Source organism: Hyaena hyaena, unplaced genomic scaffold, assembly GCF_003009895.1.
Source record: "Hyaena hyaena isolate Hyena2069 unplaced genomic scaffold, ASM300989v1 scaffold_4, whole genome shotgun sequence".
Taxonomy (NCBI): domain Eukaryota; kingdom Metazoa; phylum Chordata; class Mammalia; order Carnivora; family Hyaenidae; genus Hyaena; species Hyaena hyaena.
In genome coordinates, this window is record NW_024080636.1 from 4,732,193 (window position 1) to 4,758,462 (window position 26,270).

The window sequence follows — 26,270 nt, forward strand, 5'->3', positions numbered from 1 at the left end:
GGGGCTGAGCCAGGCCCGCCACTGCCCCCTGCAGGCTGAGTCCTGTCTCCACACTACATCGCACTGAAGTAGCTGGCCCCCACCTGGGATGGAAGGAACCCCTTTTGCAGGGGGCGAAGGGGCAGATGTGTGAGTTCTGCCATCCAGGGGAAGCAGGAGATGCACACACCTGGCGTAAGGGACCCAGTGGCCTCTGGGGCTCGGTTCTCTCCTCTGTACATCATGGGGGGAGTCCTCTGAGCATCCCTCACTTACTCAGCCCCTTCAAGGATCAGCCCCCCTATCTCCACACTGACTTACCAGGGAAGCGCTTATGGGAAGACATGGGACCGGGGCTGTGGTATCATCAGAACTTGCTCAGCACAGGCACGCCCCCAGGAAAGGCCCAGGATGTAGGATGAGGCAGCTACTGTTGTGTGCTGTTTGATTGGGGGGCAGGGGAGGAAGGGGGGATGCAGGCCTGTGCCGCGTGCTTGGAGACCTGGCCTGGCCCAGCTTTGCTGTTTGCTGATTGTATGACGTCAGCAGACTATTTCACCCCCCGGGCCTCATCTCCTCCGCCTGGAAATAGGGAGAAGCATTGCTACCTCTGTGTCAACTACACTCAAAAAAATTAAAACTAGGAAAAGTATTCCTGCCTCCCAGAGGGTGCCTGGCCTGAGACCAAGCGTCTGAAAGCTCTGCGTAAAGCATGGGGAGCCCCCCCCCCGTCTGTGCCTGCCTTCACTGGAGGCACGCTCCCAGCCACTCTCCCCGGACCCACTTGGTTTTCCACAGCAGAGACCCACAGGGCTGCGGAGCAACAGCTTTGCTGGTTTCGTGGAGAGGCCACTCCTGACTCCCCAACCGCCCCCCCCACCTGGCAACCCCGCCAAGCCAGGGCAGGGCGATCAGGGTAGTCAGACTTCGGGGGGAGTCCTGGCCCACGGAGCCCAGGGGGGCTGAAAATCTCCAGTTGGCCTTCATGGGAACCTGGGAGGAGGTCTGTGTCCACGTGGCAGGGCCTTGAGGGATCTGTGTGGACACAGCCTTTGTGGGGAGCATGGCAGGGAGGTGGTGACTTCAGAAGAAGCATTGGCCAAGGGGGTCTGGTCGGAGCGTCGTGTGTGTGTGTGTGTGTGTGTGTGTGTGTATGTGTGTGTGTGTGTGTGTGTGTGTGTCCACAGTGGCCGACGCTTGGGGTTGGGTTGTGCGCCCCTTGCGTGTTGGCTTCCTGTGAGCACACGTGGCCCTCGGAACTCGAGGGGTCCAAGCACGACCCGGAAGGGGACACTGAAGGGCCTCTGGGTAGCCTGCGGCCACGGAGGCGCGGGCCCAGTCTCCGCTCGTGGCCACGCCCCTCCCGGCCCCGCCTCTGCGCACGCCCCCTCGCCTGAGGCCCCGCCCCCTTTCCCGATCCGCCCCCAGGCCCGCCCCTGCTCCGCCCCCAGCTCGAGCCCCGCCCCCTCCGGCGCGGCCCCGCCCCCGGCCCCGCCCCCGCCCTCCGCTAGCGCCGGGTCCGCGCTGCCGGCCGCGGTCCTGGCGCTCCACGCTGCGGCCGCTCGGAGCAATGATTAACCCGGCGGGCCGGCCGGCGCGGGGCCCGGGGCGGAGGCGCGGGACCGGGGCGGGACCCCGGAGGGCCGCTCAGCTTCCTGCTCGCGCCCAAGTTTCCTCGTAGAGGGCGCAGTGCCGGCCGGGGCCCGCGGCGCGGCGTGGCGCAGGGCGCGGCGCGGGGCGCGCGTGGGCGCGGCGCGGGCCGCCGGGGTCACCATGAGGACTCTCCGCAGGTTGAAGTTCATGAGTTCGCCCAGCCTCAGTGACCTGGGCAAGAGAGAGCCGGCCGCCGCCGCCGCGGACGAGCGGGGCACGCAGCAGCGCCGGGCCTGCGCCAACGCCACCTGGAACAGGTAAGGCCGCGCCCTCCCGGCCCGCCCGCGGGGCCCGGGGCACCCGAGCCCGGGGACAAGGGAGCCCTCGATCCGGCCCGCGGGCGGGGACCCGCGCCTTCAGCACCGCCGCGCTTAACAGTTCGCAGAGAACTTGCTCCGCCGGAGTTGTGCGGGCCGGGAGGGAAGTTTAGTGCAACGTGTTTCTAGAACGGACGGCCCAGACCGCGATCTCGGGGCTCGTCCCGAAGCGCCCAGCTGGTGGGCGAGAGGGGGGCGGGCCTGGCGCCCCCGCGCCTGCCTTCCCCGCGGGGTCTTCCCACGTCTCCGCTCCGTGGCTCTTGGCAGTCTGGGAGGTAATAGAGCAGGAAGTATTTTTCCCATTTCTCAGATGAGCAAATGAGCCTCCAGGGCGCCGTGGGTGGGTGGCCGCTGCGCTTCCTGTCTTCGGAGTAAAGGTCCCTTTGGTCGGAGGGGGTGGGCGGGCAGTTTCCCCTGCGCGGCCCCTGGCCCTCCCAGCTGTCAGCAGGGGCGCAGCAGCTGCCCCGCATTCCTCAGACGACCCTCCCCCTCCCCCGGGGCCGTTCCCAGCCGAGCAGGGGCGTGGGAAGAACCCCCACCCCCAAGCTTTGTTTGAAGAGCAGGGCTGGGATCCGGAAGAGAGACGGCTTGTTTAGTGGGATTCCCCCAGCGCGTCTGCTCCTGAACCCCTTTCAAAGTAGACGTTTCCACCCAAAGGAAAAGGGAGGGGAGGGGAGAGTGAAGGAGGGGGCTGTGGGTGCGCCCGGCCGCATACACCTGGCAGTGAAGTGTTGCCAGACGCGTCCTGGGGCTGTGGTCTTGGCCCCCAGGACCGGGCCGTCGATGTGGACACAGGTTTATTCTGTTGATCCAGAACTCCGTGAACACCTTAGTGGGCACAGGGCCGCCCCCAGACAAGCCTAAGACCCTTGTCCGTGCACTGGGCAGGACACCGTCATCCCCGAGCTGGTCTTCTGTCCCCTACCAAGTTGCAGACTGCTTGCAGCTGCGTCTGCCTCAGTTTCCCTCTCCGTCAGTATGCGTGTGCCGGTACCTTCATCCTCACAGGGCTGATGTGGAGACCACGAAGGAAGGACTCTCCTTGGGGGCCTCACCGACGCAGTGACTTCACAAAGTCATAAGAGTAGTTTTCTCCTCTCAGAGTTAGGGAGAGAAAAGCAGGTTTCCGCCTCATTCCTCTGCTTTGGTTTAGAGGAAGGAGCCACACAGACTTACTTCAGTTCCCAGCTCTGCCGCGACCCCGCTGTGTGGCCTTGAGCAAGTCACTTAACCTCTCTGGTCCTTGATTTACATATCCATAAAATGGGCTAATAATGCTGTCCACCTCACAGTGCTGTTGTAGGGATTAAATGCAAAGGCATAGATTAAACCCCTCTGCACAGTGCCCAGCACATAGTAGGCACTCCGTACGTAACCCATGACTCAAGCCCAGACACATGCTGGGGTGGGTTTGTAAGGAGGGGTGGGGGGGCCCCTCAGGAGTCTGCTGGGTCCTGCGCATTCACCGACAGCAGCTTTGGGAGCCCCTCTCCCCAGCTGGGGTCTCCTGCTGCCATCTTCTACTCCTCCTGTGCGCCAGGCCCCTGTGTGTCCCTGGGTTCGCTTTGCCCAGCGAGGGAGTAATTTCTATCACCTCCCCCTTTAGAGGCGCAGAGGGGGACAGACCTGCCCATGTCACCATCACCCATGAGCCCCTGCTCTCTCCTCCCCAGGCAGAGGGGTACTGAGCCAAGGACAGCGAGGCACCTTCCTCTGCTGGGTCCCTGAGCCGGAGCAGGAGCAGGCGGTCAGGGGATCCTCTCTGGTCTACGCCCGCCCCCCCGCCCCTTCTAAGCTGCTCCCTGCAGACCCCTCAGGACAAGAGCCTCGTACAAGACAGCTTGTCTGCCTTCGGGGCCGCCTCGCCAAGCTGTGGCCCCTTCGTTAGGGGCCCAGGTGCGCCCCCTTTTATCCGTGCGCCCGCACCCATCTCACAGGGCTGCCGAGATGCACTGCCGGAAGCTTGGTAGATAAACAGAGACGGACTCTCTCGGGGTCCAGAGGCCTGAGGTTCAGCAGGACTGAGTCCCTCCAGAGGCCCTAGGCGAGTCCCTGCCTCTTCCAGCTCCTGGGGGGTCCGTGGCCTGTGGCCGTCTGCCGCTCTCCACGTGGCCTTCCCTGGTCTCTGTGGCCCAGTCTCCCCGTTTCTCTTATAAGCACACCTGTCATTGGTTGTAGGGCCGCCCGTGATTCAGGATGACCCTTAACTAACTGCGTCCGAAAAGACCCTGTTTCCAGGAGACAGGAGTTTCTAGGGGATGCCGCTCACCCCACTGCAGGGCCCCGGGCACGTCCCCCGAAATTCCTGGGCCCCCTCCCACATCTTGACAGGGGGCAGAAATACAGAGCTCACTCTCGTGAGAACGGAATCCACGCATATACTCTGGCCCCGGGAGGAGGTCCTGAGCTTGGGCTTGGGGGAGGGCGTCAGGAAATCAACAGGGACACAAGTGAAGGGAGAGGCCACCGCGGGGCGTGTTCAGTGCCGGGGAGAAGATAAACAAGGAGGCAGGTACGTGCAGCCGGCCGGCCGTATTCCCTTCTTTCGCCTAGAACGGCGATGCGATAGGTGCGTGCGCAGGAAATGTCTGAGGGCGGGGTGGGCGCCGGCCGCCCTCCTGAACGTACACTGTACACCGGAACTGTCAAAGGTGCTTTCTAAGCTCCTGCTTCTTGACAGGGCGCGTTTGTCCCTTGAGCCAAGCCGAGTGCAGGGCTGCAGGCGGGTGTGCCCAGATAGCACGCTGGGGGTGGGGCCTTGGGAGGCTCACCTGCCGCCTCCACCTGGAACTCCCCCTCCCCTGCTTCTTCGAGGGCCGGGACACAGCAGGTCATGTCCCGCTCTGTCCACGCATCCTCTCCTCACTGGGTCTGGACCCCATGCAGGTGTGGGGCCTCTAGCTCCGTGAAGGTCAAGCTCTTGAGCTGAGGGGCCAGCAAGCCAAGGGAGCTCCCCAAACCTCGGCCCTAAAGGTCTACCCGACACATGTGCCCTCTGCACGCGTTTGGACCAGAGGGTGTTGACCGTTAGGGAGTTAACTATTCCTTGCCAGACTGGGATCTGCTCGAATGCTTAAGGTTTGGAGAGCCCAGCGCCCACCCCACCTGCTTGGTATGGGATGGGAGGCCCCAAGTGGGGGAGGGGGTGTCCCTGTGGTGCCAGGCACACTGCCCTGCGTGTGACACTCACTCCCCGTCGTCTCTCTCCAAGTCTGGGATAATTGTCTTCAGCTTACAGACAGGGAAACTGAGGCAGGGGGGATTGGCTCAAGATCCCATGGTAATGTCAGGGTTTGGGGGGCTCTGACCCCAGCAGTGGCTTGAGGCCACTGCCCAGGGACCAAGAAAGGTGAGTATTGGTGGTAAGAACCTGGAGGCCACCGCAGGTCGTGTTCGGTGCCTGGGAGAAGATAAACAAGGAGGCAGGTACGTGCTGACCTCCACAGAGTGTTCTCTACCTTGACCTTCTCCCAGCAATGCCAGGCGCCTGTGAGCACTGCGCCCCTCAGATGCGTTCATGCACACCGTGACCTGTGCGGGGCCCTGACGGCCCCTAGGCATGGAGGTGCTCCTGTCCCCAGCGGCCCTCAAGTAGGGCTCATCAGCCCCACTTTGCAGGTGAGGACACTGAGGCTCAGTGCCAGGTAGGGACTACCCAGGTCCACACCGTGTGCCAGGGCAGAAGCAGGGACCCAGGGGCGCCTGGGTGGCTCAGTTGGTTAAGTATCTGACTTTGGCTCAGGTCATGATCTCGCAGTTTGTGAGTTCAAGCCCCACATCAGGCTCAGCACTGATGGCTGAGAGCCTGGAGCCTGCTTCGGATTCTGTCTCCCCCCTCTCTGTCTGCCCCTACCCCATTCACACTGTCTCTATCTCTCAAATATAAATAAATATTAAAAAATTGTTAAAAAAAAAAAAAAAAAGGAAGCAGGGATCCAACCGGGGTCTGGCTCCGAAGCCTGCCTTTCTACCACTACCCCGGGGTGGGGGGGGTCTCTAAGGGGCCACAGGAGGCTGGCTCCAGGCTCCAGGGCGATGCATTGATGGGAGTGGGGGCGGGGCTGCTGGGGGCCTGTGCCTGGCTCCCCTGCCCCACCCTGCCTATCTGCTCTGAGTCCTGAGCCTCCCGCCCCCCCCAAGGCAGTCTGGGTATAGTCCGCAGAGCAATGTGCCCCAAAGGCGTCCACACCCTGGCCCCCCAGAACCTGTGACTACGTTAGCTTACCCCAGGACATTTGCAGGTGCTGTGAAGTCAAGGATCTCGAGACGAGGGTCCAGTGTCATCTCAAGGGGCTTCACACAGGGAGGCACGGGGAGGAGGGGAGTCGGGAGGAGGCGGCAGATGGAAGCAGACTAAAGGTGCCATGCTGCCGGCAGTGAGGACGGCGATGGGAGCCCAAGCCAAGGAGCTAGAGGCTGGGAAGGGCCAGGAGACGGTCTCCCCGGGGGGCCTCCAGAAGGAGCCGGTCACCCCAGCACCTTGATTTTGGCCCCGAGAAACTGATTTAGAACTTCCGGCCTTCAGAAATGTAAGAAAACATGTCGGGGCTGCTGTGAGCTGCTGTGTGCGGCGTTTGTGACGCTAACACACCCCGCCGAGTGCTCCGGCCGCCTCTTCTCCCGCCCGCCAGCCCAGGCTTGGCCGGCCGCAGTCCTCGCCGGCACCCATCCCGCACCCTCACCCCCCTCGCCGCGGGGACGGGCGATGTGAAGCCCACGCGGCAGACATTCAAGGACGTGGGCACTCCGCGTCCCCCCCGCGGGCAGGGCAGGCAGCTCAGGGCCCTCGCCGGGTGCCCGGGGAGGAGCGGAGGCGGCCTCGGGCCCCTCCTGCCCAGCCGGGAGCCCTGTTAGGGTGGGGGGTGGGGGCAGCGTGTGAATCAGCTGGTGGACCGAAACCGGGGCGTGAGTGACCCCTGCTTGCCGAGGAGCAGAGGAACCTGCACGTGGCTGGAAGGGGCGTCGTCTCCCTCATTTTCCAGAGGGTCCGGTCGGGGCCTGGCCGGGGGGCTGGGCTGGATTCCAAGCCACCTACCTCCTTTGCTTTCACCTGGACGCGAGGAGGGGGCGGTGGGCACGGCGCCTGGAGCGGCCAGAGCAGCCAGGGGGCCCCTTCGTCCCTCAGGCTGGGCATGACTCGTACTGACAAGGACACCTGGGCTCCACCTGGTCACCCTGGGCGGGCGGGGCAGAGGGAGAACCAGAGCCCGGCTCCCGGGGGCGGGGCAGGAGGAGCCCGGGGGGACCCAGTGAGCCCGGCCCACCTGCCCCTCCTCCCTGCTCGACCGACCCTTCCCACGGAGCCCGTGGGACACGCCAGGGCTGGACACCAGTGGGAGGGGCCCAAGGAGGTAGCCACCTGCTCAGGGCCTGGGATGGCCTTCTGCGGGCACCTGGCAGAGACCTAACTCCTCTCTGTGTCCTCCGGGGCCTCCGATGTCCAAATCGGGCTTGGCACCGGAGACGGACAGGGCTCTGCCTGCAGGGGACCCAGGGGGTGCATCGGCCTGGCCCACCAGAAGCCTGGCTTTCTGTGGATCCAGATCCACTCACTCTCCACTGGGACTTCCTGTATGGGCAGGTGGGCCGCAGTAAGAAAGGTGATGGCTGGCCAGAGATCCAGCCAGGGCCCCTCGGCCTGCAGCCCCAGCCTGAGCGGCCACGGCCAAGGGACCCCAGGAGCCCTGCAGTCAGCCCGCCTCTCCCGACTCGGCTGTGCCCGCCCCCTTCCTGGGCCACGCCGTCCACGCCAGGTCTCACGCTGCCCAGGACGCTGGTTCCCCTGCGCCCCGTACGCACCCAGTGCCCAGGCAGGAGATGCCGGGCTTGGCCCTGCCCTCCTGCGCTGGGGAGGGGACACGCTCTGGGAGGGACCGCCCAGGGTGTGGGGGGGGGCACGGGTCAGCTTCCACTCAGGCCTCACCAGGAAGTGCCCTCAAAGGCCCCCTGTGGTTTCCATGGGGCCGTCTGCCAGCTGAGGCTGGTCCGGAGGCCCCAGGCCGGGGTGCCTGGGGTTTCACTTCTATTTTGGGGGGACGGTAAGTCACGTGATCCCTCTTGCCTCTACCTTCCCCCTCCCCGAGTGGCTCCTGGCAACTTTTTGCCCAGCTTGGACTTTGCAGAGAAATGGGATCTCGGGCCACAGCTGGGAGGAGCGGAAGGAGCAGGGCTCCGCCTGTGCGTGCCCCCCCCACTCCCCCCCGCGTGTGTGCAGGGGGAGGGCAGGGGGGGCCTATGCACCCCCACCCCCCACCCCCATGTAGGCCGGGGCAGGGCAGGGGCGGTTTCCCAGCCACCAGGGTGCCGCGCGGCCGGTGAGCCTGAGCAGCGCCGTGGCTCCTGGGAGCCTCAGTGTTTCCTTCCGTAGCCTGGGCGTGACAGCTCCCCCCACGCAGTGGTTAGAAGCAGAGACGGAGGGAACCACAGAGCAGCGGTGGGGTGCTGCCGGGGGCTCCTGGGGACACGCCTCTCCTCAGAGTCACGGCCGAAGAAACCCGCAGGCACGTCGCTGCCAGGCGGTGCGTCCCGTGGGCCTGGAGTCAGGAGTCCCCTGTGTGGATGCGGAAGCCGGGCCACAGGTGGCCTGGGTCCGCAGGATGGGGGAGGGGTTGGAGAGCTCATGGGTGACCCCTGGGCTGGTGGGGCGGGGGGACTGCTCAGAGACAGGCGTTGGAAGAATCAGAGGGAGGTGATGAACTCCCTCACTGAGAGGTCCTCACCGCTGGCTCCACGAGCAGCCCCAGCGGGAGGCTGGAGGTCCCTGGGGCTGGGGGGTGGGGACCGGGGCTAAACAGTAGAGCAGAAGACCTCCCCTCTCGTCAGAGGAGGCTGAGGTCAGGTTTTACCCCAATACAGTGTGAGGAAGGAAGGACCTGCCTTGGGGGGCCGGGGCGGGGACGGAACCGCAAGGACAAAGGCCCTGAGGCAGGAGGGGGTATCCGTGTTGCACAGGTGTAGGGTCTCCTCTGGGCTGGGGTCCCTCCCGAAGGTTGATGGGAAGAGGAGGAAGGTCAAGGACAGGCTGCCAGGAACAGGTCTCTGATGAGCAGGAGGTGGCTCCGCCCAGGGCTCGGCCTGCACTGGCTTCCTCCCACCTGGGGGGGGGATGGGGGGCGGGGGGTGGGGCCCTCAGTTCCAGGTCCCCCGTGCCTGAGGGCGGCCTGCCCCCCCTGCCCCCCGCAGCCCCCCCAGGGCTGGGAGTGAACTTGCAGCTGCTGGGACTGGGGTGTGGCGGCTCCTGGAGGCCTTTGGCTTCCTGGCCGAGTTTCTCTCTCTGGTTGTAGATGGGGAGCAGCCTTAACGGGGACACAGTGGCGGGGCGGGGCCGCCAGGAACTTCTAACCGAGGGGAGCATGGTCCCCGCCATGGGGAGGCTCTGGCCCGGCGTTTCTTCCTGACGGCAGCCCAGGTGGGGGGCAGGCACGCTGGTACGAGGCTGGAGGACACGTGTCTTGGACACACAAATGAGAGGCGCTCCGACGCCAGGCCAGGAGCAGCTGGCCTCCCGGGTCACGGGACTGGTGTCCAGCCCGGTCTGGGCCAGCCCCTGCTAGAAGCTGGTAACGCCAGGCTGGGCCCAGCGGTGGGCACGGCCCCGCATGGCTCGGAGCCGCCTTCACGCCCCTGGGACGCAGGGCCCTGAGTCGTCCTGCGGAGGCTGCATGGAGCGAGGGCGGCTGCTGGGTGGGAGCTCTGTGCCCTCCCGCAGGGGACCTGCCCTCTCTGAGCCTCTGTCTTCCCATCTGCAAAGTGGGGGGCAGGTCTACGTTCTCCGAAAGGGTGGCCCTAGTGAAGACAGACAAGGCACCAGGAGCTTGGTGGCCGCTGCCTGGCCTGTGATGGGAGGGGCAGCGTGGCCCCTGCTGCCCTCTCTGCCCTGCGAAGCACAGCAGCAGGTCTGTGAGCTTTAGAGCGGTGACTGGGTCCCAGGTGGAGGCTGGTGGGGCCACCCCGACCTCGTTCTCATGGAGGGGGTGGGGGGACAGTGCTAACAGGCAAGTGACTCAGGAAGGTTGCCGAAGGGGAGTCTCCACGGGGAGGGCAGGAAGTCAGGAGGGCTTCTTGGAGGCAGTGGCTTCTGAGCTTAGTCTTTAACATAGTTGCTTGCCTGGGAAGAGAAAGGTCTTCCAGGAAAAAGGGCAGAGGGTGCAGAGCCCCGGAGGTGTGGCAGCCGCAGGCAGGTCCAGAGCTCAGAGACTTGAGTGTAGGATGCCCCGGAATGCAGGGAGGGGCCATTCCTGACGAGCCTCGAATGCCACATCCAGGCCTTGGGCTGTATCTGCAGGGCAGTGGAGGCCTCACCAGACGTGCTCAGGGAGGTGACTGGAGGCAGTAGGGAGGCAGCCTGGTAATAGATCCCTGAGCGCAGGGAGGGGAGGGGAGGGGTGCTGTGGAGATATCTCTCCAGGAGATAGAAAGGGATCAGAATCAGGATAGGTTGGCTTTGGAGGACAAGGGAGACTTGAGATGCATTTTCACGAGATGCTTACAAGCTTCTCCTTCAAGCCGGAGCTGGTTTATACAGGCAAGTCATGAACACCACACGACCCTGTGCTCTGCGGGTTTATAGAAAACGGTGGAAACAAGTTAATCAAATCACATATGAACGTGTGGTTACACACTGACAAGTGCGGTGAAAACTGGCAACAGTGTGTGACCTAAAGGAGGTAAATAGGAAGTGGGGGAGAAGCAGCCAGCAGAAAGGGCATGTACAAAGGCCCTGTGGCCGGAGGCAGCTTCCCCATCCCCCGCCAGGCAGATAACCTGAGCGTCCAGTGCCCGGGGCTGCCAGGAGTCAGGAGGGGCTGGCCCGGGGCACCTGGAAGCCCTGGTGAGTGAGTGTCAGGCTTGGACACGTTAGAGGGCGGGTCAGGTGATCAGAGGGCGTGCCCCGGGCATAGAGGGTTCGAGAACACAGGAAGAGGAGCAGAGGGCGTGCAGGCTACGAGAGACCTCCCGCAGCGGTGACTGGGAGGGGCCTGGAGACTCAGGCCCGGGGCCCCGGGGAGGCTGGGGCTGGGGCTCGACCCCAACAGCGAGGTGGGAACTGAGGCTGGCGTGGACAGGACCCCCGGAGAACAGCCGTGTAACAGACAGGCACCTGCGGCCGACCCGGCCCGTTTCTGTTCCTGGAGCAGAGCAGGGCGGGCTGCTGGGGAGAGGCAGCGTGGAAGGGAGGCCTGGGGAGGTGGGGAGGGGTCTCGGGGCCTCGATGACACGCCTCTTTCTCCCCCTGCAGCATCCACAACGGGGTGATCGCCGTCTTCCAGCGCAAGGGGCTGCCCGACCAGGAGCTTTTCAGCCTCAACGAAGGCGTCCGGTGAGTGGCCGTGTGTCCTGTCGTGTCCTGGGCCTGTGAGCGGCGGGGAGGCCGCAGCCACGCCCTGGTCCCCCAGCCACACCCTCAGAGCCACGCTGGGCAGCGAGCCCCGGGCCTCCGCGTGCACCTTGACTGCGGGCCCTGGTCGCGTGGCCTTCGGGCCTGCGGGACCCTCACGCCCACCCGTCCCGAGGACTGGCGTCTCCGGGGGAGCGGGCTGGGACTTGGACGTGGCCCCAGAGAACGCCCGCAGCCCCCGCTGGCGTGGCCCACCATGAAGGATATTATTCTGTTAAAAAGGAAGGACCCACCTGCGTAATGACGGGAGTGTCGTTCCGGGAAAGGCAGTCACAACCCGGCCGAACGCCCCTCGTTTCCTGCGAGTGGCCGAGCAGTGAGCCCCAGTGAGGGAGCCGGGGACACGCCGGCCCCTCAGAGCGGGACGCCGTCGTCACTTCCGGGGCATCTGCAAGGCCAGCCGCATTAGTCCTGCTTTGTGATGGAGGAGGCTGGCGCTCAGAGAGGTCAAGAGACTTGCCCAGGGTCACACAGCGGCCCAGGGAGGCATTTCCCTTCCCGCCCTGGCCCTTGTCGCCCTGTCCCCATGTCAGCGTCTGGGAAAAAGAGGCGGCCCAGCTCTTCATGGGCTTAAGCCGGGCGGCAGGACTGAGATGTCCCTTACAGACAGAGAAACTGAGGCCCAGGGAGGGAAAGGAGCAGCTGAAGTCCCAGAGCAGGGGCTGTTGCTTTTCCCAGGCCCCTGCGTGTGCCCTTCCCGGGGCTCATCTGGCTGCGCTGGGGCCCCCGAGCCCCGTGTTCCTAGCCACGCCTCCACCGGAATTTGTAGGAGACCCGAGGAATATGCTGGGTGTCAACAACTAAGCAAGGGGAAGGATTCCTGAATCCGTGAACAGCGCGCCCCCCGCAGTCTGTACGTCCTCGCCCTCCGGTGGCCTAGACAGCCGTCACGATTGTCCGGCTCTCAGCAGCCTCCCCTGCAGCCCTCGGGGGCCCTCCCAGAGCAGGCGGCCACTCGAGGGAGCGTGTGCTGGGGAGGTTGGTGGGGGGGGGACAGGCAAGCCCCCCGGGGCCCCAGGCCGCCCTCGCTAGCCCCAGAACCCTTACCGCGGCGGCGCGGGGGAGTGCGCACTTTCGTGTCTCCGTTTTCCAGATGAGGAAACTGAGGCACAGGGATCGCAGGTTGCTTGTGCTCACGGGGCTGGTCAGTGGAGCTGAGACTCCAGTCCCTGACCCCAGGGCCTGTGGGTCCCTCAGGCCCGCCCCTTGCCCAGTCCCCACCCCATGTGTCCATCACATGGCCACGTTCAGTCAAGTGAATTTAATTATGCGTGATATCCACCGCCGGGCGTGAGCTGTGAGAGAGCCCGTTGATGCGCTGTCTCCAGAACATTCGCCTGCGTTCTCGCGGCCGGGAGTGAGATTGGGGTGGGGGCGGGCAAGTACCCCCTGGCAAGTACCGGTCAAGTTCCCATCTCTGCACACTTGCCTTCTCTGGACGTTTCACAGAAACGGAATCGCGCAACACGTGTGCGGCCTCTCAGGTCCGGCTCCTCCCGCGTAGCCTGTTGCCTTCAGGACTCGTCCCCGTCCCAGCCTGCGTCACAACCTCATTCCTTTTGCGACCGGATAGTCATCTGCGCTCGGGGACCACATCTTGCTTGTCCCTTGACCCGCGGGTAGACCTGTGGGTTGTAACAAACAGCACTGCTCTGATGTGCTGTGCAGGGTTTTGTGTGGATGTGCGTCTCCCGGGGGCGCACCTGGGGTGGGGGGGCGCACCTGGGGGTGGGGGGCGCACCTGGGGTGGGGGGGCGCACCTGGGGGTGGGAGGGCGCACCTGGGGGTGGGGGGGTGCACCTGGGGTGAGGGATGCACCTGTGGATGGAGGGTGCACCTGGGGGGGGCGCACCTGCGGTGGGGGGGCGCACCTGGGGTGGGGGGCGCACCTGGGGGTGGGGGGGCGCACCTGGGGTGAAGGATGCACCTGTGGGTAGGGGATGTACCTGTGGGGGGAGGGCACACCTGGGGTGGGGGAAGCACCTGGGGTGGGGGGGCGCACCTGGGGTGGGGGCCGCACCTGGGGTGGGGGTTCACCTGGGGGGGAGCATCTGCTGAGGGTGTGGTTCAGAGTTCAGGTCGCTCTGGTTCAAGGAACTGCCCGGCCTCCCTCCGCGGCAGCCGCACCTGCTTTCTTCCCACAAGCTGCATCTGAGGGCTCCGCTCCACCACCTTCTCACGGGGGGTTTATTCTAACAGCACGGGTCGGGGTGACGTGCCATCTTGTGGTTTGGGTTTATGTTTCCCTGATGACTCAGGGCAGGAACCTCTTTTCATGTGCTCAGTGGCCCTTTGTGTATTGTCTTGCGGGGAGATGTCTACTCGCATCCCCGGCCCATTTCTAAATTAGGTTATTTATTTTATCTTTCTGTTGTTGAATCACAGCAGTTCCTTACATATTCTGGATCTAGCCCCTTAGCAGGTACTGATTTGCACATCTGTTCTCCCGTCCGCGAGTTGCAAGCTCATGTTCTCCGTAGTGACCTTGGAAGCACAGGGGTTTCATTTCAGTGAAGCCCGGGCTGCCAGCCCAGCCCTTTCTCTCTAACCATTTCTCTGACCACCTTTGTCCTGAGGCCCCAGAACAGACACGTTTTGCGTAATACTTTTTCCAGATAGAGAATAAGTCACCCTGGGCTGCAGAAGACTCCTGTGTAAGCACCGGCCCTATATTTAGCCCATTTTGGATGGCATTGCCCCTACAAGGCACAGCACGCATCCCCCCTCTTTTCTCTTTTTTTTAAGTATTTATCTTTTTTTTTTTTAATGATTTATTTACCTCTGAGAGAGAGAGAGACAGCGTGAGTAGGGGAGGGGCAGAGAGAGAGGGAGACACAGAATCTGAAACAGGCTCCAGACTCTGAGCTGTCAGCACAGAGCCCGACGCGGGGCTCGAACCCACAAACTGTGAGATCATGACCTGAGCTGAAGTCGGACGCTTAACCGACTGAGCCACCCAGGCACCCTTGAGTGTTTTATCTGTTTTGAGAGAGAGAGAGGAAGCGAGCACAGGGGAAGTGCAGAGAGAGGGAGCGAGAGAGAATCCCAAGCAGGCTCCACACTGTCAGTACAGAGTGTGGCTTGGGGCTCGAACCCACAAACCTCGAGATCATGCCCTGAGCTGAAATCAAGAGTCGGACGCTTAACCGACTGAGCCAGCCCGGCGCCCCACACCCCCCTTACACAGAACCAGGCCCCGGGTTGCCCTGGTTGTGCTCAGCTGTGCAAGGCCTCTTGCCCGGGCCCAGCGGCCCAGGCCATTCCGCAGTCGGCGTCCCTCGTACCTGCCAGGTCGTCTGTCTGGGGCGGCCCCTCCCCCAGCACTCGATGGGACAGTCACCAGTGTGCCTGGGGCCCGGAGAACCAGGAGCTTGAGGGCGGGAACTCGGCCACCTGCTGTGTCCCCAGAGCCCCCCCCCACCCCCCGGCTCCTGGCTGACGTGCAGCTCATGTGCCCAACCCCAGCCCCTGCACGAGGCCCCACTGGCCCTGTGGCTCCCAAGGCAGCAGGCACGTCTGGACAGGATGGCCATGGCCTCAGCCCCTGGCCCTCCAATGACACCCAGGCCGGTCCCCCTGCAGTGCCTTCCCCAAGTGGTGTCCCGGGGCGCACAGGCTGCCTGGGGGTCCCCTAAGGGCATAGGGGTAGCCTAAGCAGTGGGCCCCCCCGGGGACCTCACCACATGCCCTACCCGAGACTCAGTCTCCACATCTGTGGCATGGACATGGCTCCCTTCGTCAGCAACTGGGAGCGCCAGTGGGCACAGCACGGAGTGGGGGCACTCGGCCGGACACGCCCTCGCCCCTGCCCAGGGGCTCACGTAGCAGGTCATTGGTGGGGCAGAGCGTCTGCTCGGCCCTGCAGGAGACATTCATCCGTTCATTCACGTTCATACACACTTTCACCAGCCAAGGACCAGGGAGAGGGTGAGGAGGGCTTTACTGAGCACCTGCTGTATACACCATGGATAAGCTGTGACCTCACTTGACAGCCTGCTCTGCCTTCTGGCGAGTCTCGGGCCCCCAATGAGGGTGCTGAGCGCAGACGGGGGTGGGGATGTGTCCAGCAGCACAGGGGCTGCCGAGAAGACTTGGCCAGGCTCAGCCTTGCGCCTACGAGAACACCCTCCCTCCTCGCCCTTTGCTTCCCGGCCTTGCCACGTGGTGACCTTGAGACAGACACTGAGCCCGGACATGGGGGTCACACCAGGAGCTGAGGTCACACCTGGTCCTTGGGAACGCAGACAGTTGGGAGAAGGTGGGGGGACTGGCTGAGGGCAGAGGGTCGCTGGGCCCACACAGGTCAGCGTTCCCCCGTCACTGTCCCAGCGGAGCTCAGCCTGCTGGACGCTTCCGCTGTCGACTTCACAGCTACACGGGGACGGCGCCGGGCTGTGACGCAGCATGGGCCCCGCGCTGTGGGACGGCCAGGGTGTGGGGTGGGCCCCGGGGCTGCCACTGCCCTGAAAGGCGTGTTCCTCCTCCCTCCCGTCCAGGGACGCCCGCACCACCTGTCAGGCTGCTGGGAGCTCAGGGCTGTGCCTGGCCTGGCCGTGGCCCGAGGGCTGCTCAGGACACGTGTCCCTCTCCGTGCCCCCTCGCCCCATCTCCGCCCCAGGCTCCAGGGATGACAGCCGGTCAGCCGCTGGGGGGCTCGCTGCCTCCCACAAGCCACCTGCCCTCTGTGCATCCCTTGGCCCCCAGGCCCCCATCCCCACTGGGGGGCAGCCAGTCCTGAGCTGGGGTCCTGCTTTTAGCTCCACCGGGAAGGTAGAGTGTAGCCACCCCTACAGGCCTTTGAGAAGCAGAGCACCCACTTAGTGGGAGGGGGGCAAGTTCAGTGGCCCCCAGGCGTGCGCGCACATGTGGGCACGCAGCTCCGAGGCTGAGAGAGAGGAGAGCTGAGGTTGAGTGCCGGGCCTGGTGTTGACATGCCCAAGCGTTTCAGGCTGCGCTTGGTGTGGAGCGGGGCGCCCGCCATCCTCAGCCCCAGAGCCACGCAGTGCAGAGAATTGTCAACAAATGTACAAAAGACGAGGTTCGGATCCTAAGTTGGTGTGTGCTGTGTGGCCTCAGACAAGTCACTTGACCTCTCTGAGCCTCCTTTCCCTCACTTATTAAAGGGAATGATGATCAGCACCTGCAGCCAGAGGACAAAGTCCAGAGGGTGCAGGGCTGGGAGCTCCCGGGGCGGGGGGGGCTCCCCGAGAATGTGAGAGGTGCTTGTGGCCCCCATGCCCCCTCTGGGGAGGTGTGTGAAGCAGCGATGGGTGTCACAGCTGAATGCCACAGAGGCCCGAGTCCCCGCAGTGCTGGGACAGGGGACAGGTGGGCGGGGCCGCCTTCTGCTGCCCCGCTGACCCCCGTGTCCCCACCACGTGACCTCTGCCCCCTGCTGCCCTCACTGTCATGTCCCCTCCCACCCACAGGCAGCTGCTGAAGACGGAGCTGGGGTCCTTCTTCACGGAGTACCTGCAGGTGGGTGGCCCGTGCCCGCCAGCGGGCCGGGATGGCTTTCCGAGCTGTGGCCAGGGGGGCCGGGGTCACCACTCTCGGTGGGACTCTGCCTCCTTGTGACTCAGTTTCCCCATCTGTCCAGGCTGGGTCGTTGTGAAGGTGAAGGTTAACAGCAACGGGCATTTCAAGTGTGTGGCGCAGGGGTGCTCCGTGTCCTCACACCGCTGGTGTCAGAGCCCCCCCAGCAGGAGCCCCGCACTTAAAAATAGTTTTTTAATGTGTATTTCCCTGTTTTGAGAGAGAGAGAGAGAGAGAGAGAGAGAATCCCAAGCAGGCTCCGCACCGTCAGCTCAGAGCCCGACTCGGGGCTCAAACTCGTGAACCGCGCGATCATGACCTGAGCCCCCCAGCGCCCCAGGAGACCCACGTTTCTTTTTTTTTTTTTAATGTTTTATTTATTTCTAGGAGAGAGAGAGAGAGAGACAGCGTGAGCAGGGGAGGGTCAGAGAGAGAGGGAGTCACAGACTGAAACAGGCTCCAGGCTCCGAGCTGGCAGTCAGCACAGAGCCCGACGCGGGGCTCGAACCCACGAACCGCGAGATCATGGCCTAAGCGAAAGTCGGACGCTTAACCAACTAAGCCCCCCAGGCGCCCCGAGCCCCACGTTTCTAAGCGCTCTCCACCCCCTACCCCTCCCAGACCCCGGCAGCCGCCATTTGCTCTGAGCCGGAATGGTCCTGTTCTGGAGAGTTCTTGTCAGGGGCCTTTCGAGTCTGCTGCTCCCGCGAGCACGGCGTTAGCGAGAGCATCCGTGCTGCGCCCATCGGCACCTCCCTCCTTTTCACGGCCGAATAATTTTCCGCTGCGCGGAGACACCCCGTTTTGTCCGTCCATCAGTGGACAGTCGGCCGTGTCCTCCTTTTGGCGTTGGTGGTGCTGAGGCCACACGGTGTCATGCTCGGCCAAGACGCCCGCGGCAGCGTGACCGCATGGACCCACGTGATGGCGGTCCCCACGCGGGGGCGTCAGGCATGGGCCCCTCTTGCTGAAAGGCGTTCCCTCGTCCTGGGATGTGAAGGCCGCCCCGCCCGCTGGCCTCCGGGGGCGGGGGGGGTCCCTGCAGCCACCTCCTGTCTGACCAGCCCTGGTTCAGTCACTTGTCACTGTCCTCCGGAGCGGGGGGGGGAGGGCGAGCTGACCTTCACCCTGGGCCCCTGCCGTGGCTGGGGGACTCCTGGGGGCCCCGCCTGCCGCCCCCCTCCAGGGCAGTGACATCTCTGCGTGTGCCTTTCAGAACCAGCTGCTGACGAAAGGCATGGTGATCCTGAGGGACAAGATCCGCTTCTATGAGGGTGAGTCTGGCGGCCCCGCGCCGGGGACCGAGCTCCGGCCACGCTTCTTACTGGTGCGGCTGCTGGGAAGCGTGGCGTTGGCGGCCTCTGTGCCCCCAGGGCTCTGGCTGGGAGGGCAGGCGAGGAGGCGAGACTGCGTCTGAGCCCAGGAGGGGCCCCTCCTGGGGACAGCGTGTGCCCCCCCCCCCGCTGGAGCCCGGGGGAACAGAGAGACATCTCGGCAAGACCCTGCCCCCCCCCATGCTGCCCACGGGGCCTTCCGGTGCCTGTGAGCCCATCCCAGCGGCCTGGAGGAGCCCCAGTTTGAGGACCAGGGAACTAGCTTAGCGCAGGGGTGCCCTGAGGCCGCGGACGCGTGCGGCCGGAGCCGGGCCTGCTTCCTGGCTGGGAACGGCCGCCCAGCTGGAGTCTGGGGGCGGGTTTTCTCGCGTAACGCTCGTGCCCACCCGCGGGACCTCAGTCGTGGTTCCCACTCACAGCTAGTGGCAGCGCGGTGACGGCGGGCCGTTTGTCGGCAGCCACGCTGCATGAAGGGCGGGGCGGGTTCGAGCCCAGCCCGACCCGCACCCCGAGCTCCAGCCCGGCCGGCCCGGCACGTAGGGAGGCGTCTTCCGGCGCCTGTGCCCTAGGGCGCGGGCAGCCACGCGGCGTCGCCTCCCTGCGGGAGCGAGTGGCGCGGGGAGAGATGGAGTCACCGGACAACCCGGCCACAGCACGACGCCCTTGCTCAGGCCGGGCTCGTGCCAGGCCCTGCGCCGAGTCCCAGCTCCGTGAACACTACTGGGCACCTTCTGTGCGCCGGGCACCGCGCGGCTCGCTCTGGGCTCCACGGTCCTGGGTGCTTCAGCCGCCGCTCCCTCGGGTCTCCCGACCACCCTGCAAAGGAGGTGCCATCGCCGCAGCCGCTGAGCACGGAGGGAAACCGAGGCACGCGGGCCTGCTGCCTGGGCCAGCGCTGCTGCTTCAGCTCCTACTCCGACCCTGGAGAGAAGGGGTGTCAGCCCACTTCGCAGAGGAGGATACTGAGGCTGGTGTGTCCCGCCGAACTCAGAACTGCGTGTCCTCCTGTTACCTCGGGGGGCAGCTGGGAGGCAGGGGCCTGAGAAAGGCCTGAGAACCACAGTCGGGGGGAGGCGGAGGCACAGACTGCCGGGGTCCAGGCTGGCTTCCTGGAGGAGGCAGCAAAGGAAGCCAGCAGGACGGGCCGGAGGGTCTGGCGCCCGTGGAGACGGGCTCCCACGCCCCGCTCCTTACTCGGCGCATTCCAGCGCGCCGTGCCTCCCACCAGCCCGGAGCCGCGGTCCTCAGAAAAGACAGGCTTTGTGCTGCTTAGCGGAGTCGTGCCTGCAGGGCCCGTGTCCGCCAGGCCACCCCGCAGGGGAGCACCCGCCCCCTCCAACCCCCCAGCCTGGGGGCCACAGCGCGCTCACTACAGGCCAGGCCCCAGGTAGCCTCCGGGGACCTGGGGGTGGAGGAGATCCAGGCAGCACCTAGCAGGGACTCACCAGCCCAGCTGGGGACCCAGACACGGACCAGAAGGTGACAGTTCAGTGTGATGACTGTCAGGGTGAAGGGAAGCGCTGGGGAAGGAAGGGTCAGCTCCGTCTGGGCAGTCAGGGAGGACTGCATGGAGGTAGTGGCCCTTGAGTCGGGTCTCAAAACCTGGTCTGTTCGGGAGGACGTTTGGCCCCGCAGGACATACCACGGGGACAGTAGCCGACACCACACCCTGCGCGTCAGCCTTCGGAACCCACGCCGTCCGCCTCCAGCCCCAACGTGGTCCCAGAGGAGCTCCTTGAGACCACGCCCTGTGGCTGGCCGTGTCTTCCTGTGCCTCTGCTGGGGGGGGATGGGTGGCCTCGTGCGGAGTGGCCCCAGGACCCTGCTGCCTACCCCCACACTCCCTCCGGCCTCCAGCGAGGCCTTGGACATCAGCCCCCAAGTAGAGAGTCTGGAGGAACAGCCTCGAGGTGGAGTCGCTCTCCTGGACCATTTCTGGGGTGTGGTTCCGTGGTCCCCGACCGTGGCTCGCAGGAGCCGGCTCTGGCTGCACCACGATGGCCCCACAGCGGTCAGCCACGTGAGGTCCCCACGGGGGAGCTCCGGGCCCCGGGCTGGGCCTTCTCTTGCCCGGCAGAACCCGGCCTGTTACAGGTCAGCCTCCCAGACTCCCCAGCCGGCCTTCACCGCGACCCTCCGGGCCGCCCTCCTCCTCAGAGCCCCCGCTGGCATCTCTTCGCTGCCCTGTGGTCATCACAGGGGCTGGGACCCCGGCCGAGATCGGCCCGGTGCTCTCCGCTCGCCGGGGCCCCCGGCGCTCGGCTTGCACCCAGGCGACAGCCCGACCGGGCAGCTACTGAGCACTTGCTACCCGGCGGCTTTCCGCCCCGTGTGTGAGGACGGGTGTGAAGCCCACCTTACAGAGGGTCACACTGGGGTCCCCGAGCAGGGCAGGGCAGGGCTCCGGCAGCGGGCCGCCCGACTGACCGCTGAAGGCCCCGTCCCCCCCTCCCGGCGCCCTAGACCGCAGCGGAGGACTGTGGGGCCCAGAGTCCGTGTTGAACAGCCTCTGCCTTCCCCGCGTTTCCGCCCCGTGGGCTGGAGGGCAGCCCGCGGGCGCCAGCCTGGCCCGTGCCCAGAGCCACCCCACGGCCAGCCAGGGAACTGAGCCGCCTTTCTTCTTGCCGGCGACGGCGGGGACCTGAAGGGACCTCTGTACGGGCAGGGCTCCGCGGGCGGGCAGCACCCCCGCCCCCCGCCCCGTCCGGGTTCCGCAGAGCGAGGTGTGGGCCCCGGGAGGGTCGGGAGCTGGCTGCCGGGCTCGGAGCCTCGGTGCCAGCAGATTGGCCACGCAGAGGCCGTGCCACCTGAGCCGCCCCCTCCAGGCTCCCCTCCCCGGTCCCCCGCACCTACATGGATTTGGGGGCTTTATGGGGCAGGGAGGGCGGAGCCCGGAGCACAAGGTGAGGAGGAGCAGCCCTTGCCAGCTCCCTGCTGCCCTGGCTCGTCCAGAAAGTCCCACATGAGCGGTGTAGTCTGGGCGGCCGGCCGGCACGTGGCACTTCCCCTCCTCCCCAGAGACACCCCCCGCCAGCCGTTCTTTCTCCAGCCAGATTCTAGTCTGACTTCCAGGGGCTGGGGGCGGGGGGGGGGGCAGGGGGGGGGGCAGGGGTGTCCCACCCAGTAGCAGAGGCATTGACGACACATCCCAGGGCCCCGCAGCCGTTCATCCTGACTTTCTGTTCAGTCCAGGCAGAAGGGCCGAGGGCTCAGCGCTTTGCACTTGCTGGGGGAGCCCCGAGCCTGCGTGGGGACACCTCCTCTGTCCTCCCCACCTCAGGGGCTGCCCTCCTTCCCCAGGGCTGGCGGAAATGCCCAGAGCTTGACCACATGCCTGCCTTCCACACCTCTGTTGTGGTTTCCGTGCTGGGGATGTCAGTCAGCCTGGCCAAAACCATCCTCCTAAATCAGCTTGGAGAGCACCTCCTCCAGGAAGCCCTCCCTGCCTGATCCTCTCTGCTTCCTGCTTCTGCCCTGGGCGTGTAGCTGCTCTTGGATATGGTCTCCCTCACTTCCAGGTCCCCACCTCAGGCAGCCCAGGGTGGCAGGGACCAGGGCCTGATCTCTTGGAGACTCCCAACTCTTCATCTGCCCGTTGAGGTCACCCCTTCATGGACAGATGACCGTGCCCATAGTTGCCATTCAGGGTCCTGCTTCCATGTCCTGTGACAGGTCTGGGGACTTTTGAGGCTCCCCTGTTCACCCAGGGGGTCGGCGCAGAGCAGGTGCTCTGTAAACATCTGTGTGGGTGGCTAGGTCCCCCAGCTGCTTGAGGGCATGGTGATCGGGCGGGACCCGGATGTGTGTGCTGCGGCTCCTGGGGGGGCAGGGGGGTGGGCGGGGCTGTGTGGGTCTGGTGTGTGATGGGGTCGGGAACCAGCAGCGGCGCTAACCAGCCCTTCCTCCGCCCCGGGCCCCGTTTCAGCCCATTTCATCCCTGCAGCCCTGGGAGCTCGCCCTTGCACTGTCCCGTTTTGTAAGCAGACCCCCGGCCTCAGAGCCGCTAAGTGCTGTGTGCTGTCGGCCTGGGGGCAGGCGACGCCCCTCGGGCCCCTCGGACGCCCAGTCCACTCCTGTGTCCTCCTGCGGGCGAGAGGAAGGACCCTGTCGGGGAGGGGCCCGCCCAGGGCAAGCAGTGATGGCTCCCTGTGCTCACAGGACAGAAACTGCTAGACTCGCTGGCGGAGACCTGGGACTTTTTCTTCAGTGACGTGCTGCCCGCGCTGCAGGCCATCTTCTATCCGGTGCAGGTGAATGGCCCCCGGGGAGGGGGTTCATGGCCCGGCTGCAGGCGGCCCCGCCCGGTGATGGGCACGTCCCCGGACCTCCCGGAACCTGTTTCCCACCCCCAATGTGGACATCAGGACAGTTCCCTTGTCCGGGCCCCGCTAAGCCCTGAGCAGCACATAGTAGGCTGCATCCAGCACATAGTAGGGCCTTGGTGTGTGGCAGTGACCCTTTCCTTGGCTGGGGAAGCCGATGGGGGCCTGTCTTCAGGACGGGGGTCACCCAGGGAGGACGGGATAGAGGGGAACCGAGGGTCAGGGAGGCCATGGCCCCGGGTCTGTGGACACGGAGGGAAGCAGGGGTCTCCCATGACAGGGCAAGGAGCCGTCGGTGCGCCAGCTGGCCCTGCTGCACTTCCGGAACACCATCACCCTTAGCGTGAAGCTGGAGGACGCACTGGCCCGCGCCCATGCCCGCGTGCCCCCCGCCATCGTGCAGATGCTGCTGGTGCTGCAGGTGGGTGGGGCCCCGGGGAGGCCATGCTCGCTCCTGTACTGGGAGCGTCGGGGGGGGGGGCAGGCTCCCCAGACCCAGAGCGCATGACTTGTCAGAGCTGGGGAGAGGGAAGCGGGAGCGGCCCAGGCGTCGGAAAAAGAGGGGAGTTCAAGAGCCCAGGAGTGCGAACGGGCCCAGAGCTGTCCCTCCTGGGCGGGGGGGCTGTGCCTTCACACCCCTCACTCCCCACAACAGTTCCGGACATTTCTGGTGCGGATGGCTTTCCCCCGAGAGGGCAGCTCTGGGAAGGCGCCAGCAGCTGGGGGCGGGTGGCCTGCCCAGGACGGCAGAGGATGTGATGGGCCACCGACAGCCTTTACTGCAAACAGGGTCTTTAGCAAACTGCCGCACCCCAAGCCCAGTGATGCGCACGGCACCCTGCGGTTCCCCAGCTTCTCCCACCCACTGTGACAGGTAGGCTGTCAGCCTGCCCATTTTACAGGTGGGAAACAGGATCCTCGCTTGCCCAGAGCCACCAAGGCCAGGCCCCACCCAAGGCTGACAGGCTCCGGGGTCGTGTTCGTTGTCCCCCAGCCTCACCCCTGCCGTGCACGTGGGCGTCCTCCATCAGGGTCTTCGGGGCTGGTCCTCAGGTCCCAGGTGGCCAGTGTAGATTCCAGGGCAAGGGAGGGGCTGATTGGGCGTAGGGGTGTGTGAAGGGTCCCAGCCGGGAGCTGGTGGTCGTCCAGGCAACCAAGCGGATGCGGGCGGGGCTGCTGCCGGGCGTTTGAAGGATTTAGGTTGGACCTTGGCTGGGTTGAGCAGGGTGCCTTTCAGCCCCTTTCTGCGCCTCAGTGACGCAGTGAACCCGCCAGCCTGCAGGGCACGTTCAGGGGTGACGGGGAGAGAGCAGATGTCACGCCCTCTGTGGGGCTTCTGGGAGCCCGCCGAGGCTGGGCTGGGCTTTAGAGCCAAGACGAGGGTCCCACCTCCATCCCACCCATGAGCAGCACCCAGGCGGGTGGCCAGGCTGGGGCGCTGCTGCCCCCTGGTGGCCTGTGTGCCTGGCGGCTTCCTGGGCTTGGCGCCCCCACTGTCCTCCTGGCCTGCGCTTGAGTGACCTTGTCTCACATCCCCGTGAACTTGTCCCGGGTGGGTCTGAAGTCACAGCTGCTGGTTAGCGGGTGCCGCGGGCCTACTGTGTGCCATCGGCCTCACCGGCGGTGAGTTCCTTCCCCCCCCACCCCCGCCCCGCCGTCGCTGGGGTGGAGGCAGTTTCCGGGGAACGTGGGGTCCCTGGTGTCCAGCTAGATGGCCTGGGGGGTGCCCGTGGAATCCCGCCCCCCAGACCTTTGGTGTCTGTGCTGAGGCCCTTCTCTCATTCTTGCTGTTAGGAATTTGGGTCTTCTCTTTATTAGCCTGGCCGGAGGCTTAGCGATATGGCAGGTCTTTTCGAAGAGCCTGCTTTTGGGTTTTTTCCTCTATCAGTTCCCTGATTCAGTCTCATTGAGTTCTGCTCTTTTTATCTCTTTTCTTCCGCTTCTGTCGGACTTCATTTGCTTTTCTTTTTCGGGGTTCCTGAGGTAGAAGCCTAGACGATTGATTTTCGGGCTTTGTCTTTTACATTTGTTCGATCCTACACTTTCCCTCAAAGCACGGCTCTCAGTGCTTCCCATAAACGTGGGTCTGTTCTCATTTTCCTTCGTTTCAAATCACTTTAGGGTATTTGTGAAGACTTCTTCTTTGACCCGTGTGTTATTTAGAAGTGACGGAGTGGCTTTGTCTCCGTAAGCGGGGATGGCTCCGTAAGAACTTTTCTGTTCTTGGTTCCTGGTTTAGTCTCGCCAAGGTCCGAGAGCAGCTCGTGCCCTGGGACCTCCTGCCCTTGCTGCATGGGGCCATCCAGTGACTGTTTGCCTCCCTCCCGCCTTTGCAGGGGGTGCATGAGTCCCGGGGTGTGACCAAGGACTACCTGCGCCTGGAGACGCTGATCCAGAAGGTGGTGTCGCCCTACCTGGGCACGTATGGCCTCTACTCCAGCGAGGGCCCCTTCGCACACTCCTGCATCCTGGGTAAGGCTTGACTGGGCCTCGGGCGGGAAGCTGGGTGACCACTGGCCCCGTCCACCTCTGCCCAGGGCCCGGGCCTCCCAGGGAACAGACGGCCAGACCAGACCCCACTGGGGGTTTGCTTTCCAGCCATGCGGCACACCTGTCCTGAGCATCCTCCATGAGCCCAGCCGTGTGCTGGGCCCTGGACCCACTAGGGCCGGGGGTCCCTCCTTCGAGAACTGAGGGGGGCCTGGCAAACAGAAACTGTATACGGTGACATGCTGACTCCCCCGAGAGCCTCGCAGAGGCTTCAGCGTTCCCAGTGAGTCACGTCTGTGCTCAATCCTGAAAGTCAAAAGCTGGCCAGCAGAGGACGCAGCATGTGCAAAGGCCCTGAGCCCAAGAAACCTAGCTTGTTTGGAGGATCGCAGGGGAGGGGAAGGGGGCTGACGCTGCGTGGCCTGTGTGGTGAAGCCAGCCACCTTGCTCCTTTAACAGACGGCCCGCGGGTTCCTTCAGCTCTGTAAATAGAGCGGCTACTGTGTGTGGGGCCCCTGTTCTTGACCCTGAGGGGTCAGCAGGGACCAGGCCCCTCCCACATGGGCTCTCACCATCAGGGAAGGCAGACCAATGAGTCAACAGGCCCCAGATGAGTCCCCAAGGTGACCCACACCCAGGCAATGATAAGAGGCTTGTGGCGGGAGGCCAGACAGGAAGGTGACTGCCCAGCCGAAGGACCAGGAGGGGCCAGGCCTAGGGAGCGGGACACGTAGAGCGTCCTGGGCGGAGGGGACAGAGGCACAAGGGCCACAACGGAGGAGAACTGGGAGCTGCCCGGGCTCCGTACGGTGCTGGACGCCAGGACCCTGCCAGCTAGGAAGGCGCCTCTGTCTCCTGCCCTGGAAGGGCCCCTGAGCCGCTGGCCGTGCTCAGTGCTGCCACGGAGCCTGTGCCCCGTGGAACCTCGGGGCCCTGAGGGGGAGCCCCAGCCCTGCCCCTCCCCCTCCCCTGCCCTAGTATTTCACCACTTCCTGACCTATGCCCCACCCACCTGGGCTTGTCCCCCCCCCCCCCCCCCGCCAGTCCCCCGCCCAGCTTCCGCCCATCCAGGGTGAGGCTGGGACTGAGGACGGGAGGAAGGAGTCCTATAGGGGCAGACCAGTGTCAGAGCCGGGGTGGGAATCCGTGTACCCCTCCCTCACTCGCCAGGCCGCCCCAGCAGGGGTGAGGCGGGGCTGGGCTGGGGATCTGCGCCCATTGGGCTCCCCCCCCCCCCCCCCCC

General features: G+C 65.0%; 1 protein-coding gene across 1 annotated transcript in view; it reads left to right on the top strand.

Annotated features, from left to right (window-relative positions):
• Positions 1-1,476: 1,476 nt before the first annotated feature.
• PRR5 (proline rich 5) overlaps positions 1,477-26,270 on the top strand; it is a 26,045-nt gene continuing 1,251 nt past the window's right edge. The window contains exons 1-7 of the mRNA XM_039235288.1: positions 1,477-1,889; positions 11,188-11,268; positions 16,776-16,824; positions 18,098-18,155; positions 22,374-22,465; positions 22,818-22,958; positions 24,874-25,009. Coding sequence (XP_039091219.1) covers positions 1,753-1,889; positions 11,188-11,268; positions 16,776-16,824; positions 18,098-18,155; positions 22,374-22,465; positions 22,818-22,958; positions 24,874-25,009 — 694 coding nt within the window. The 5' untranslated portion in view covers positions 1,477-1,752. The remainder of the gene's footprint in view (positions 1,890-11,187; positions 11,269-16,775; positions 16,825-18,097; positions 18,156-22,373; positions 22,466-22,817; positions 22,959-24,873; positions 25,010-26,270) is intronic.